The 15,732-nt window shown below is 24.0% G+C and overlaps 1 protein-coding gene across 1 annotated transcript in view; it reads right to left on the bottom strand.

Annotated features, from left to right (window-relative positions):
• The window catches only part of LOC122501926, a 54,713-nt gene extending 39,270 nt beyond the window's left edge, over nt 1-15,443 (bottom strand). Inside the window, exon 1 of the mRNA XM_043611715.1 lies at nt 14,354-15,443. Coding sequence (XP_043467650.1) covers nt 14,354-14,482 — 129 coding nt within the window. The 5' untranslated portion in view covers nt 14,483-15,443. The remainder of the gene's footprint in view (nt 1-14,353) is intronic.
• Nucleotides 15,444-15,732: the final 289 nt, after the last annotated feature.

Genomic DNA, 15,732 nt, shown 5'->3' with positions numbered 1-15,732 from the left:
AAGAATTTTATTAAAATTTTTTAAAATAATTGACAGAGAATTTTACGAAATTTTTAAAGATAATTAAATTTTTGACGAGAAAGTCATTAAAAGTTTTTCAAAATAATAGAATTCTAGTCAAGATTTTTTTTTTAAATTTGGAAAATAATTGAATAATTTCGAAGAATTTTATTTAAATTTTGGAAAATCATGGAATTCCTGCGAAGAATTTTATCATTTTTTTTTTAAAGATAATAATTAAAACTGGATTAAAAATAATTAAATCCTTAGTGAGAAATTTAAAAAAAAAATTTTCAAAGTAATTTAATTATTTCGAGAATTTTATTAAATTTTTTGAAAATAATTGAATTACTTCGAAAAATATTATTACATTTTTGAAAATAATTGAATTTCTATAAAGAATTTTGTTATAGAGGAAGATAATTAAATCCTTGCGAAGAATTTTATTTTAATTTTTGGAAATCATTGAATTCGTACGTAGAATTTTACTATTTTTAAATTCTTGTCAAGAATGTTATTAAAATTTTTGAAAATAATTGAATTTTAGTGAAGGATTTTAATATAATATTTGAAAATAATTGAATTATTTCGAAGAATTTTATTACATTTTTTAATTTAGTATGTTTCTAGGACCTTAATTTTTGTCACAATCAAAAAACAGTATTCGATTACATTTTTTAAAAATAATTAAATTCGTGCCAAGAATTTTACTATTTTTAAACTCTTGCCAAGAATGTTATTAAAATTTGTATTAAAAATAATTGAATTCTACTGAAGAATTTTATTAAAATTTTTTATAATAATTGAATTGTTTTGAAGAATTTTATATAAATTTTTTAAAATAATTTAATTCGTAGGTAGAATTTTACTATATTTAAATTCTTGACAAGAATGTTATTAAAATTCTATTAAAAATCAATTGAATTCCAGTGATGAATTTTATTAAAATTTTTGAAAATAATTGAATTTTAGGGAGGGATTTTAATAAAATTTTTGAAAATAGTTGAATTGTTTCAAAGATTTTTTATTAAAATTTAAAAGAAAAAAAGAATTCCTGCGAAGAATTTTATTATTTTTAAAAATAATTGAATTCTCACACAGAATTTTACTATAATTTTTTAAAATAATTGAATCTCAAAAGGTTTCAATATTTGATATCTTAGAAAATTTGTATTTAATTATTAGTAATAATTGATTTCGAAAAGAATAATTAAGTTTAAAATTCCAGAATAGTAATTGAATTTTGGAGAAGTTCCAAATAACTGAAAACAATTGTTTTCAGTAGGAGTTTTGTTCGCTTTTTTTTGTTTTATAAAATTTGAATTTGGTTTTCTTTTCAAAAATTTTCCTGATGAATTTCAGCTTTTTAATATTGTGTGTCATTTCCTTGAAAATAAATTGAATAAAAGTGGCTAAGATAAAAGTTCGCGTGAAACACAATAATAATTTAAAAAATCGCGTGTGTCTATTATACTTATTAGTGATAAGAAAACGTGTCAATTTAAAATATAGGCGCAAATTTTTCCTCTCTCTCTCTCTCTCTCTCTCTCTTTGAAGTTTAAAATTTTTTTCTGAAAAATGTCAAAAATACATTTCTCCGCGAGACAATGCAAAAACAAGTCTGGCTAACCAATTTCCCCCTCGTAACCTCTTTCGCATCTCTTTTCCTCCCACAAGTGCATATATATATATATGTATATATAAATATATACGCGTATATAAACGACAAACTGCAAATAGAGCGACCTCTTCCATATATTGAGCGAGCTTCAACAGAGTTTCGCGTTTCGTCTACTTCAAAAAGTGCAACAGCAACAACGTTATATATTAAACTTGTATAATGACATGTATCTGATGTCGAGATCAACTTTTATATATGTGTATATATATATTTTCCGTCTGAAGAAAATTCTCGACTTTGAGACGCCTTGAATTTTAAGCGAATTACGAAATTGGGCAAAGAAAGTTAGTTTGCATTTGAAATTACGCTCAGTCTGTATGTATATATATGTGTCTTGCCGGAAATTTAATTAATTCATTTTGTTTTACTCTGTTTTTGGTGAAGTATTATTTTCTTGTTTGCTTGTATTGGTTAGAATTAGTACGAAATGCGTATAAGAATTTAAAACGTAAGAGTTGGGACTTAAAACGTAAAAAACTTGGGACTTTAGACATTTTTTTGAAAACTCTAAAGAATATTCTGATTTACACTAAAAATTATTAGATACGAATTATTTCATCGATTATTCGGAAATACTTGAATTAAATACAGATTAGAAAATAAAAACTTGAAATTCTTTCAAAAAGAATTTAATAAAAATTTTAAAAAAATTGATTCCAAAGAATTGTTAATTAAAAATACTAAAAATTCGTATTTTCAAAGATTTTAATTTTAAACCTTTTGAAAATTAAATTATTTCTAAAAATTGTAATTATTTGGAAACTTCTCCAAAATTCAATTACTATTCTAAAACTTTAAAATTAATTATTCTTCACGAAATCAATAGTTTCTAATAATTAAATACAATTTTCTAAAATATCAAAACGAAACATTTTGAGATTCAATTATTTTCAAAAATTACAATAACATTCTTTGCAAAAATTCAATTATCATTAAAAATAACAAAATTCTTCGCAGGAATTCTACTTTTATTTTAAATTTTAATAAAAATCTTTCAAACAATTCAATTATTTTCAAAAATTTTATTAAAATCCTTCGCTAAAATTCAATTATTTTCAAAAATTTTAATAAAATTCTTTACTAGAATTCAATTGATTTTTAATAGAATTTTAATAACATTCCTGGTAAGAATTTAAAAATAGTAAAATTCTACGTAAGAATTCATTATTTTCAAAAATTAAAATAAAATTCTTCAAAACAATTAAATTATTTAGAAAAATTTTAATAAAATTCTTCACTACAATTCAATTTTTATTAAAAATTTAAATAAAATTCTTCAAAACAATTCAATTATTTTCAAAAATTTTAATATTTTTCGCTAGAATTCAATTATTATCAAAAATTTTAATAAAATACTTCAGTAGAATTCAATTATTTTTAATAAAAATTTTAATGACATTCGTGGCAAGAATTTAAAAATAGTAAAATTCTTCGTACGAGTTTAATTATTTTAAAAAAAAAATAGTAAAATTCTTCGCACAAATTCAATTATTTTTAAAAAATGTAATAAAATTCTTCGAAATAATCCAATTATTTTTAAAATTTTATTAAAATCCTTCGCTAAAATTCAATTATTTTCAAAAATTTAAATAAAATTCTTCACTATATTTCAATTATTTTTAATACAATTTTAATAACTTTCTTGACAAGAATTTAAATATACCTATAAAAATTCTTCGCACTAATTCAATTATTTTCAAAAAATTTAATAAAACCCTGGACTAGAATTCTATTGATTTCAAATATTTTAATCACTTTCTCGTCAAAAATTTAATTATCTTTAAAAATTTAGTAAAATTCTTTGTCTTTATAGAAATTCAATTATTTTCAAAAAATTTAATAAAATTCTCAAAATAAATAAATAACTGTATAGAATTTTAATGAAATTCCTCACTAGGATTTAATTACTTTTAATCCAGTTTTAATTATTATCTTTAAAAAAAAATAATAAAATTCTTCGCAGGAATTCCATTATTTTCCAAAATTTAAATAAAATTCTTCGAAATCATTCAATTATTTTCCAAATTTAAGAAAAATCTGGACTAGAATTCTATTATTTTGAAAAACTTTTAAGGACTTTCTTGTAATTAATTAATTAATTAATTAATTAATTAATTATCTTCGTTTATAACAAAAATCTTTAAAAGATTTTAATTATGTATTTTCAAAAATTTAAATAAAATTCTTTACAAGGATTCAATTATCTTCATTACTTAAAAAAATCTTTGCAGAAAAATTCAATTATTTTCAATGAAATTTTAATAAAATTTCTGGAAAGAATTGAATTATTATCAAAGATTTTAATAAAATTCTTTGTAAGAATTTAATTATTTTCAAAAATTTTGCTGAAATTCTGAAAAACTGTCTTCATTGACAATTGGGACCATTGTCTTCATAAATAATAAAATTCTTCTGAGAAAATCAATTATTTTTTAATTATTTTTTACTTTCTTATGTAAAATTATTATTTTTAAATAATTTTTATAAGTAATCATTTTTTGGTAGTACTTCAAGAATAGAATTATTTGAATTAAAATAAATCTTTGTTGAAAATAGAAAAAATTGAAGGTTTTGTAGTAAAATTCCTGGTAATTACAAAGTTTTAAAAGTCAAACAAAAAAAAAACACCAAAATTCAGAATTTTCTTATGAATTCTAAAAATTTAATTTTTTCCAGTACTTTTAATAAAAATTCCTGACTTTTCCCTGAATCCCGAGATTTTCCTGATCTGTGGTAACGCTGCTTACGTAATTTCACATTTTTTCCAAGAATATCAAATTGAGACAAAAATGTATCAAAATTCGTAACAATTTTGATACGTTTTTTGTCTCAATTCGATATTCTTAAAAAAAAATGTAAAAAAAATCTGTGTATGAAAATAGAAAAAGAAAATTGAGACAAAAAACGTATCAAAATTGGTAACAATTTTCATTCGTTTTTTGTCTCAATTCGATATTCTTAAAAAAAAATGTAAGAAAATCTGTGTAAGAAAATAGAAAAATGGAAAAGAAAAATGTATAAAATAATAAAAGAAAAAATATTCCACCTGACATTTAAAAATTGTATCGAAGCACAGAAAAAATATCTCACTCCAGAAGAAAATGTAAATAAAAGACAATAGCATTCTCACTTACATGTTTGAGAGGCAGTCATCAATAATTATTGACACAAATACATAATTTTCATTATGACGAAAGAAATAACGGTTCAAGTTGTAATATCTTTGGAATTTCGTCATAATGACGCGTTTCAATTTTTAAATATATAAATATAATTATGTATTATATATCAGGTAGGTTGTAGGTATTCACAATCGGTAAATCTACGATTCTGGTATTTGATTTCTTAAAGTGCAATTCAATGACTCTTGAGAGTTGACATTAAAAGAGAGAAAGAGGAAGCAAAAAAAAGGAGAGAAAAAAACGAATGGTATCGATTGAGGCGAGACAGGCTACCGACCGACCCAGACGAGAAAACTGCAGTGAAAGCCTGCATTGCATTCTGGGCCAGACGGAAGAAACATGAAGTAGACACTGGCAAGCGGCCTCTTTTTCTATTTTATTATTTCTCTCCTACTCTGGCTTTTTAATTCTAATCGACAACTTAAACTAATTCTCAATGACTTTTACGAGTTTTTTTTTCTTTTTCTTCCATGATTTTTTAGAAAATTTTCATGTATTTTCAGTTTTTCCAGGCTTTATTTGCATATGGGATTTATTTTTATTCTGATAATTAATGTTTTAATTTATTTTTATTGACAATATTGACCCAAGATTGACATTTTTGTAATTTTTTTTTGATTTTATATTTTTATTTTTTGTCTCTATATAGTAGAAAAAAATTTAGCGTCAATATTGACCAAAAGATTGCGAGTGGAGAATTCAATACCAATGCCAAGATTGGACCAATATTGTCCGCACATTCAAATAGCAAAATTGAAAACTTATTTTCAACTGAGAATATAATTTGTAATTATAATAATTAAAAAAAAACGGATTTTAGTAGAGAATCAAATTTATAAAATAACAATTTAAAACCAATATTAGACCATTTTTAAGTGACAATTTTGAGCCGAGATTGTGAGTGTAGAAATCAGTGCCAAGCCTCGATTGAACCAATATTGTCCCCACATTCCAATTGCAAAAGAAAAACTAATTTTCACAGGAGAATAAAATTACTAATCACGGAGAAAGCAAAATAAAAATTAGACAGACTTTTCTTGCCAATATTGGACCAAGAATGCAAGAATGGAAACTAGTACCAAACTATAATTTTTGAAAAAGTTCTTTCTTAATTTTCAAATTCTTTTGTTTACAATTTAATTTTACGAAATTTCGATTATTCTGACATTCTTCAATTTAATTTATTAGAAATTAAAAACTTCAAGTAATTAAATAAAAATTAAACTTATTGGAAAAAATTAATTCTATTAGAATTCTTAATTAAAAGTATGAAAAGTTCAAATTTTCAAAGATTTTAATTTGAAATTAATTTTTAAATCAATATTCATTAGAAAATTCTACGAGAATTCAATTATTTAACTAGAAAAATACATTTTTTATTAAACAATTGAATGTTTCTTAAAATTGAATTTTCTTAAAGAATTTTATCAATAAATTTTTAAATAATTGAATTCTCCTGACAAATTTTCATCAAATTTTTAATAATAATAAATTTTTCGAGGAATTCCATTAAAATTGTATTAAAAATAATTGAAATTCTGCCAAGAATTTTATTAAAAGTTTTGAAAATAATTGAATTTATGGAGAAAAATGTTATTATTTATAAAGATAATTGAAATTTTGACGAGAATTTTTGTAAATTTCTAAACATAATTGAATTTCTGCGAAGAATTTTATTAAAATTGTTTTGAAAAAAATTGAATTCTTACGCAAAGAATTGCATTAAAATTTTTGAAAATAATAACTTTTTTGAAGGGATTCCATTAAAATTGTATTAAAAATAATTGAAATTCAGCATTGAGTTTTATTATTTATGAAAATAATTGAATCCTTGTAAAAAATGTTATTATTTATGAAAATAATTTGTTAATACATAATTGAATTACTGTGAAATGTTTAATATTTATGAAAATAATTAAATGTTTGCGTAGAATTTTATTAAAATTTTTTTTAACCAATAAAATTCTTTAAAAAATTTTTATTAAACATTTTTTTAAAGGATTGATTTCCTGTGAAAAATTTTATTTGTGAAAATAATTTATTTCCGGAGAAAAATATTATTATTTATGAAAATAATTAATTCTATATGAAGAATTTTATTCAAATTTTTTTAAATAATTGAATTGCTCAGAATTTTTAAAAACTTTTTCAACATAATTAAATTCCATCGAGAAATTTCATTAAAAAATTGAAAATAATTGAAATCTGACGAAGAATTTTATTACATTTTTTTTTTTTAAATAATTGAATTCCTGTGAAAATATTTATTTTTGCCAAGAATTGAATTCTTGAGAAGAATTTTATTAAAATTTCTTAAATAATTGAATTCTGAAGAAAAGTTTTATTATTTATGAAAATAATTGATTTCTTGTGAAGAATTTTATTCAAATTTTTTTAAATAATTGAATTTCCATAAAAAATGTATTATATGTCGAAATAAGTGAATTCTTAAGAAGAATTGTATTGAAAATAATTGAATTGTATAGGAAAATTTTATTAAAATTGTAATTTTATTGACTACTTAAATCTTGTAAAGAATTTTGTCAAAATTTTTTAAATTATGGAATTTTTAAAAGAATTTTATTTAAATTTTTCGAAATAATTGAATTTCTCAGAACTATTTTTTTTAATTCTCTGAATATTTTTGATTCTTTCGAGAAACTTTATAAAAAAAATTATTGAATTGGTGAGAAGAAATTTATAAAAAAAATTGGTAAGTAATTGAATTCCTGTGAAATTTGTATTAAAATTTGATTTAAATAATTGAATTCTTTTGGAAAGCTTTATTAAAATAGTAGATTTGAAAAATCATTGAATTGAGAAAAGTTTTTGAAAACAATTAAAATTTTGCCAAGAATTATATTAAAATTTTTGAAAATTATTGAATTTCTGAGAAGAATTTTACTATAAATTTGAAAAATAATTGAATTTCTGCAATCATTCGTAATTGCTTCAAAATTCAATTTGTTTTAGTGTCTTTAACTAAAATTCGTCTATAAATCTATTATTTTTAATAAAACTAGTTAAATATATATATTAAAAAATTTAACTAAATTCAGAAGAATTTTGGTTTTTAAATTTCCCTGACTTTTCCAGGTTTTTTCAAGGTTTATAAAATTCACTGACATTTCCATGTTTTCCAGGTTAAAAATAAAAAAAATCTAATCCAAAATTAATTATATTCCCCTATTTGCAAATATTCCGCTAAACTCAATTTTCAATAATACAAAAAAGAAGTTAAAAAAAACTGCGCCTTTTTTTCTTATCTAAAACACGTTCCAATTCTCGCATATCGCACATTTTTCACTCGGTCAATTACTAAATACGCGACAAATGCCATAAATAGGTGGAAAAAGACAGAGAGAAGGAGAAAAAGAGAGAGAGAGAGAGGGAGAAAAATTGTAAAAATGTGAACAGTGGAGAAATATTGGAAATTGTGAGTGTTTCTATTTTTAAACGATTGCAGTGGAAAATTTTTCTCAATGAGGTGTTGGTCGCAGCTGACGTAGGTAGCTATCTCTCTTTTTCAACCCTCTCGTCTCGCCCCCTTTCTAATGAAGTCTGACTGGGTACACACCATTCCAAAAACCAGAAGGGTGATTAACGAGGGTTTCCTACAAACCAATATATAACCATATACGTTTCGCTGGAATATCCATTAATTAATTGTAGATGAGAAAAAAATTCAAATTAATTTTTTAAAAGTCCAATTCAATTTTATGTCGGAAAAAAATGTAAATTAAAATTAAATAATCAATAAAGGTACTTTTACAGTGAAAACTTGTTTGTTTATTTTTACTATTTCCGGATGAGTCAATTTTATAATTTTTCAACTCAAATTTTGGCATAATTTGGTGAATTTTAGTTCAATTTGGTAAATTTTGGTACAATCTGGTGAATTTGGGTAAAATTCAGTAAATTCTGGTTCAATTTAGTAAATTTTGGTACAATCTGGTAAATTTTAGTAGAATTCAGTAAATTTTAGTTCAATTTGGTAAATTTTTGTACAATCTGGTAAATTTGGGTAAAATTCAGTAAATTCTGGTTCAATTTTGTAAATTTTGGTACAATTTGGTAAATTTGAGTAGAATTCAGTAAATTTTAGTTCAATTTGGTAAATTTGGGTACAATCTGGTAAATTTGGGTAAAATTCAGTAAATTCTGGTTCAATTTTGTAAATTTTGGTACAATTTGGTAAATTTGAGTAGAATTTAGTAAATTCTGGTTCAATTTAGTAAATTTTCATACAATTTAGTAAACTTTGGTACAATCTGGTAAATTTGAGTACAATTCAGTTAATTTATGTTCAATTTAGTAACTTTCAGTACAATTCAGTAAATTCTGGTTCAATTTAGTAAATTTTGGTACAATTTGGTAAATTCGGGTACAATTCAGTAAATTCTGGTTCAATTTAGTAAATTTTCATACAATTTAGTAAACTTTGGTACAATCTGGTAAATTTGAGTACAATTCAGTTAATTTATGTTCAATTTAGTAACTTTTAGTACAATTCAGTAAATTCTGGTTCAATTTAGTAAATTTTGGTACAATTTGGTAAATTCGGGTACAATTCAGTAAATTCTGGTTCAATTTAGTAAATTTTCATACAATTTAGTAAACTTTGGTACAATCTGGTAAATTTGAGTACAATTCAGTTAATTTATGTTCAATTTAGTAACTTTCAGTACAATTCAGTAAATTCTGGTTCAATTTAGTAAATTTTGGTACAATTTGGTAAATTCGGGTACAATTCAGTAAATTCTGGTTCAATTTAGTAAATTTTCATACAATTTAGTAAACTTTGGTACAATCTGGTAAATTTGAGTACAATTCAGTTAATTTATGTTCAATTTAGTAACTTTTAGTACAATTCAGTAAATTCTGGTTCAATTTAGTAAATTTTGGTACAATTTGGTAAATTCGGGTACAATTCAGTAAATTCTGGTTCAATTTAGTAAATTTTCATACAATTTAGTAAACTTTGGTACAATCTGGTAAATTTGAGTACAATTCAGTTAATTTATGTTCAATTTAGTAACTTTCAGTACAATTCAGTAAATTCTGGTTCAATTTAGTAAATTTTGGTACAATTTGGTAAATTCGGGTACAATTCAGTAAATTCTGGTTCAATTTAGTAAATTTTCATACAATTTAGTAAACTTTGGTACAATCTGGTAAATTTGAGTACAATTCAGTTAATTTATGTTCAATTTAGTAACTTTTAGTACAATTCAGTAAATTCTGGTTCAATTTAGTAAATTTTGGTACAATTTGGTAAATTCGGGTACAATTCAGTAAATTCTGGTTCAATTTAGTAAATTTTCATACAATTTAGTAAACTTTGGTACAATCTGGTAAATTTAAGTACAATTTAGTAAATTCTGGCCCAATTTAGTAACTTTTAGTAAAATTCAATAAATTTGAGTACAATTTAGCAAATTTGAGTTACAATTTACTAGAATCCAGAAAAATTTACTTCGAACGTAGTAAAATTGACTCTTTTTAAAAATTATAAAAAATTGAAAAAACTTTAGGGTTTACTATAAAAAGAAAAAAAAATAACTTGCTTTATATTTTTTCCGTCCAGACAGAAATGAGAATACAATTATAAATTTGTCTTTCAATTTTTTTTAAAAAGTACACAATTATTGTTGGCTTTTTAAATTTATTTTTGGGATAACGCATAAAAATTGGACTTTGGAGTCTTAGTTAATTTCCCAATCTCGATGACACTTGACTTCGAAATTAATTTCACGAATCACGCATACGTATTTAAAAGAATTTTAAGCAAAAAAAAAAAAAAAAAAGAACAACATTTTTACCCTTATGCTAAATTAGAATATATTAAGTATATATGAATAAATACACAATTTATATAATTGCAAGAACCAAAGAAATCACGACAGTCACGTTTCGTGAAATGCTTAGATTGAACAAAAATTTGATATGGTGAAGATAAACTTTTGTTATTTGAAACTATTTAAAGTTTCTACACCCTCGATTCAAAGGTTATTTTTATTATACTTATTAAAATTCAACACGGAAATTTAATTGGAATATTATGAAATTAATTTTTGCTATTCGTTTTTCATTTAGGGCTATTTATTAAATATTAAATATTAAATATTAGAAATTAGGGATTTATTGAAAATTTACGAAGTTGAAGTCCACAACGTTTATCAACGAAAAAAATTTATTTAATACATTCAAGTATTATTTTTAATTTAAAATTTAATTGTAAAATAATTATTATCAAAATATAAATATCAATCTTTTTTTTCTAAATATTTTTGTGTCAATATTGTTGCGTATTTTTAATTAATTTACTAAGTAAACAATTTTTTTTCGTTGATCAACGTTGTGGACTTCAACTTGGTGAAAATTTTAACTCTGGGCGGAAATTTTACTTTTTGGACTCAAAAGTAAAATTTTACTACCAAACTTTACAAATTTTTCAATTTTCATTTCAATTTTAATTGAAACAGATATTAATTTTATTCTAAATTCAATAAAAAATACACCATTTTTTCACAAATAAAAATCGCATTCAATAAAAGAAGGAAAATAAAAAAATTCACTTCTTTAGGTAAAATCCTTGAAGAGTTTACTTCACAGAGAACAATTACGAAATAATGCTATAGTTGATTTTTTCCAACTCTTGTTATTAAAACTACCAATTACCAATACTAATTGTATTCTTCACTTTTCAGAATCGATTTTAATTTTAAAAAATTTATTCCCTATTATCTCTAAATTCTTTACTTCGATTGAAAAAAGAAATTATTGTAATTTACAATTTACAGGTAAAAAATTATTATTTTCAAGCTTTTGGGATAAATTTGGTAAATAAATTTAAGGTATGTACCAAATACGTTTTTTAAATTAGTAAATTTGGCTAATAAGTAATAAATAGTAAATTTTACTAATTTTTGCTTTTGTATTAGTAAATTTGATTAATAAACAGTAATTTCTATTGATTTTTGATTTTGTATTAGTAAATTTGATTAATAAACAGATTTTTCTACTGATTTTTCTTCTCAAATAGTAAATTTTACTAATAGATTGTAATTTCTTTCAATTTTTGCTTTAGAATCAGCAAATTTAACTAATAAATTGTAATTTCAAATAATTTTTGTTTTCCAATTGGTAAATTTCACTTGTAAATAGTAATTTCTACCAATTTTTGCATTTCAATTAGTAAATTTGACTAATAAATAGTAATTTCTACTAATTCCTGTTTTTTAATTATACGAAATTTTACTAATAAATAATAATTGCTATTGATTTTTGCCTTTGAGTTTGAATTAATAAATTTTACTAATAAATAGTAATTTCTACTAACTTTTAAGGTCGAATTAGTAAATTTTACTGAATTCTGCTTTTTATAGTTACAAAATTTTACTAATAAACAATAATTTCTAATTTTCGCTTTTAATTTAGTAAATTTTACTAAAAAATAGTAATTTATACTAATTTCTGATTTTAAATTAGTAAATTTTAATAATAAGTAATAATTCGTTCGAATTTATCAGTAAAGTTTACTAATTAAAAAGCACAAAATCAGTGACTAATTCAAATTACTAAACATTTTTATTGATTCAAACTTAGACAGTAGGAAAATACTAATTCCTTTGGTAATTATTTTACTAATTTTTCCTCTAATTCTTCCACTAGTTTAACGAATTTTTGGGGCTTTTATATATTAATTTTGTCACTGCTTTTTTAATAATTTTTTTAGTAATCACTTTACTAATTAATAGTAATTTCTACTGATTTTTATTTTTTAATTAGTTAATGTATTACTTATAAATTAGTAGAAATTACTATTTATTAGTAAAAATGTTTACTTATTTGAATTAGTGACTGACTTTGTACTTTAGAATTAGCAAAATTTACTAATAAATAATAATTTCCACTAAATTATTAGTAAATTTTAGTAATAAATACTAAATAGTCATTTTCACTAAAATAAGTAAAAAATGTACTCATTCAAAGTAAAAAATCGCAGTTACTAATTTAAATTAGTAAACATTTTTACTATTTCAAATTTAGAGAGTAAAAGAAGAAAGTTTGGGATAAAAATACAAGAGAAGAAAATAGAAGAAATTAAGAGAAAAAACGGGAAAATAAAAGTAAAAATTAAGAAAAAAAAATAAATAAAAAAACTGTTACTTACTGAAAGAATTAGTAAAATAATTGCTAAAAGAATTAGTACTTTTCTACTTTATACTAATAAATTAGTAGAAATGACTAATTATTTGTAAAGTTTACTAATTCATATAATAAAAAATCAGTAGAAATTACTATTTGTTTGTAATTGAATTAGTTACTACAAATTTCAGTCATTTTTACATGACCTAGAAGTGAATTTAACTAATAATTAATCATTATTAACTATTTCATTACTAAAATATTACTATTTCAATCAGTGACTGTCTTTTTTTCTATCAAATTAGTTATTTTTAACTAATTTATATTTAGAGAGTAGAAATTACTGTTTATTTGGAAAATTTACTAATTCAAATGCAAAAAATCAGTTACTAATTCAAATTAGTAAATATTTTTACTATTTTAAATTTAAAGAGTAGTTGGAAGTAAGTTTCGGACTCTCTTAATTTGAATCAATTAAAAATTGTGGTTTTAACTGACAATCAGTGACAGACTTTTTGCTTCTGAATCAGTTAAAAATAACTGATTTTCAGTGAAAAAATAACTATAATTTTCAGTAAAAAATAACTGAAAAAATATTTAAACTTGACTATAATTGAATCAGTCAGAAATAAATTTACTGAAACTTCAGTTATTTTTAACTGACAATCAGTTATTTTTAACTTATTGTCAGTATAGAAATATTACTATTTGAATTAGTGACTGACTTTTTGCTTCTGAATCAGTTATTTTTTAACTGATTCAAATTTAGAGAGGATAATAAATACGAGAAGAATACGAGAGGAAAATAGAAAAAATTAAGAGAAAAAAAAGGGAAAATAAAAGTAAAAATTAAAAAAAGTAAAAATTAAGAAAAAGAAGAGTAGAAAATAAGAAAAACTCTGTAAGAAAATAGGAAAAGAAATAATAAGAGAGGAAAATATTTGAAGAAAATAAGGAAAGAAACTGCAAGAAGAAATGAAGAGAAGAAAATAAGAAAAGGAAATAGAAGAAGAAATTTATAGAAAAAAATAAGAAAAAGGAAATGAAGAGAAGAAAATAAGGAATGGAAATATAAGAAGAAATTAAGAGAAGAAAATAAGAAAAGGAAACATAAGAAGAAATGAAGAGAAGAAAATAAGGAATGGAAATACAAGAATAAATTTAGAGTAGAAAATAAGGAATGGAAATATAATAAGAAATTAAAAGAAGAAAATAAAAAAAGGAAACATAAGAAGAAATGAAGAGAAGAAAATAAGGAATGAAAATACAAGAAATGAAGAGAAGAAGCATATTAGAAGAAGAAGATAAAAAAATGTGGATTCGGAAAAAGAGGACATACCACGAGGGCCATGTCGGGCGGTTTGGAGCCCTGAACGTGGAGAATTCTTGCACCCAGTTCGAGTAGCTTTCTCCTCAGCCTTTTAACAGAGACGCCGAGCGTCTGCATGCAGCGACGCCGCAGCTTCATTTGAACGACGCCGCCAGGTTGACGATGAACTGGAAACCACTGACCGTCAGCTGTCAAGCTGGCATCACACTTTCGACTCTATACAAACTCTCTTCTTATTCTCTTCTCTCTTCCTCTCTCACTTCTCTTTTCTTCTCTCTCTCTCTCTCTCTTTCTCTCAATTCTTTTTATCTCTTGTTGCGGGGTTCTCCACTTTCTTCTTCGTTGCACTGTGATATCCAAGAAGCACCCAGCGGGTCGTTACTCTCGTCTTGAGGGACGATGACCAACTACTACTTTGGTCCCCGCAAAGAAAATAAGAAATCACTAAAAGTCCTTCTTTCTTCTTTAACTCTTTAGAGTTTTCTTCTTTTTACTCTTTTCTTCTATTTTTGGAATGTTTTGCAGTAATTGTAAAACTTTTGCCGCTAATCTTTAAAAAAACTCTTGCAGCAAATCTTGACTTGCAGCAAAATAAAATGTAAATCTAAAATCTTCTGCAGCAAATGTAGAACTTGAAAGGAATGCAATATAGCGAGGTACGTAAAATTGCAATAACACCGATTCTCTATTTACAAATTACAAGAAAACAAAAAAAAAAAAAAAAGTAGAAAATATATTTCACAATTTCTATCTCCCTCTCACAAAAGAATCACATGGAATGAGGCTAGTTTGGTCAAATTTCTCTCTCTCTATTCATCCGTCCTAAATTTTCTTGCGAAAGCCAAGAAGAGAATGTAGTAACACACCCGCGCACAGAACAGAAAAAAAATAACTTCTTCTTTTTTTTGATTTCTTTCAATTTTGCATTGAGAGAGCCTGACGACGACGATGACGACGACCAAAAACAACACACTCTCGGAATGTGAATAAAAAAAAAATTCTCCCCGCGATTTATCGTGTGTATATGTGTGAGTGTGTTTGTGTGGGCGTCTGACTCGCGCATCAGACGTGTTTGAAGTCTAGCGGCAGACTGAATTCGTCTGGTGGCTGTCAGACAGCAGCACCGTCGAGTCCTCCCGCTACTGCCCCCTCCACCGCCACTGCTGCTCGAGAGCCGTCTTGAAGGCCCCCCTCCACATGGCGAGACACCCCCACCAAAAAGTGAGCGCAACGCTGCCTGCCTGGCACACGAACAAGCTGCGTGAGTGAGATTGGTCACGCATGCATGCGCATATGCGGTTGCACGAGTAAAATTGTCGAGTGGAAGGGGTGAAAAGGAGAGACAGACGGAGAGAGAGAGAGAGAGCCAGCCGGTTCTGCCGGTGTGT

Source organism: Leptopilina heterotoma, unplaced genomic scaffold (genome assembly GCF_015476425.1).
Source record: "Leptopilina heterotoma isolate Lh14 unplaced genomic scaffold, ASM1547642v1 Lhet_219, whole genome shotgun sequence".
NCBI lineage: Eukaryota > Metazoa > Arthropoda > Insecta > Hymenoptera > Figitidae > Leptopilina > Leptopilina heterotoma.
The sequence above is the reverse complement of the archived record's forward strand: the minus strand, read 5'-3'. Positions and strand labels throughout refer to the sequence as shown.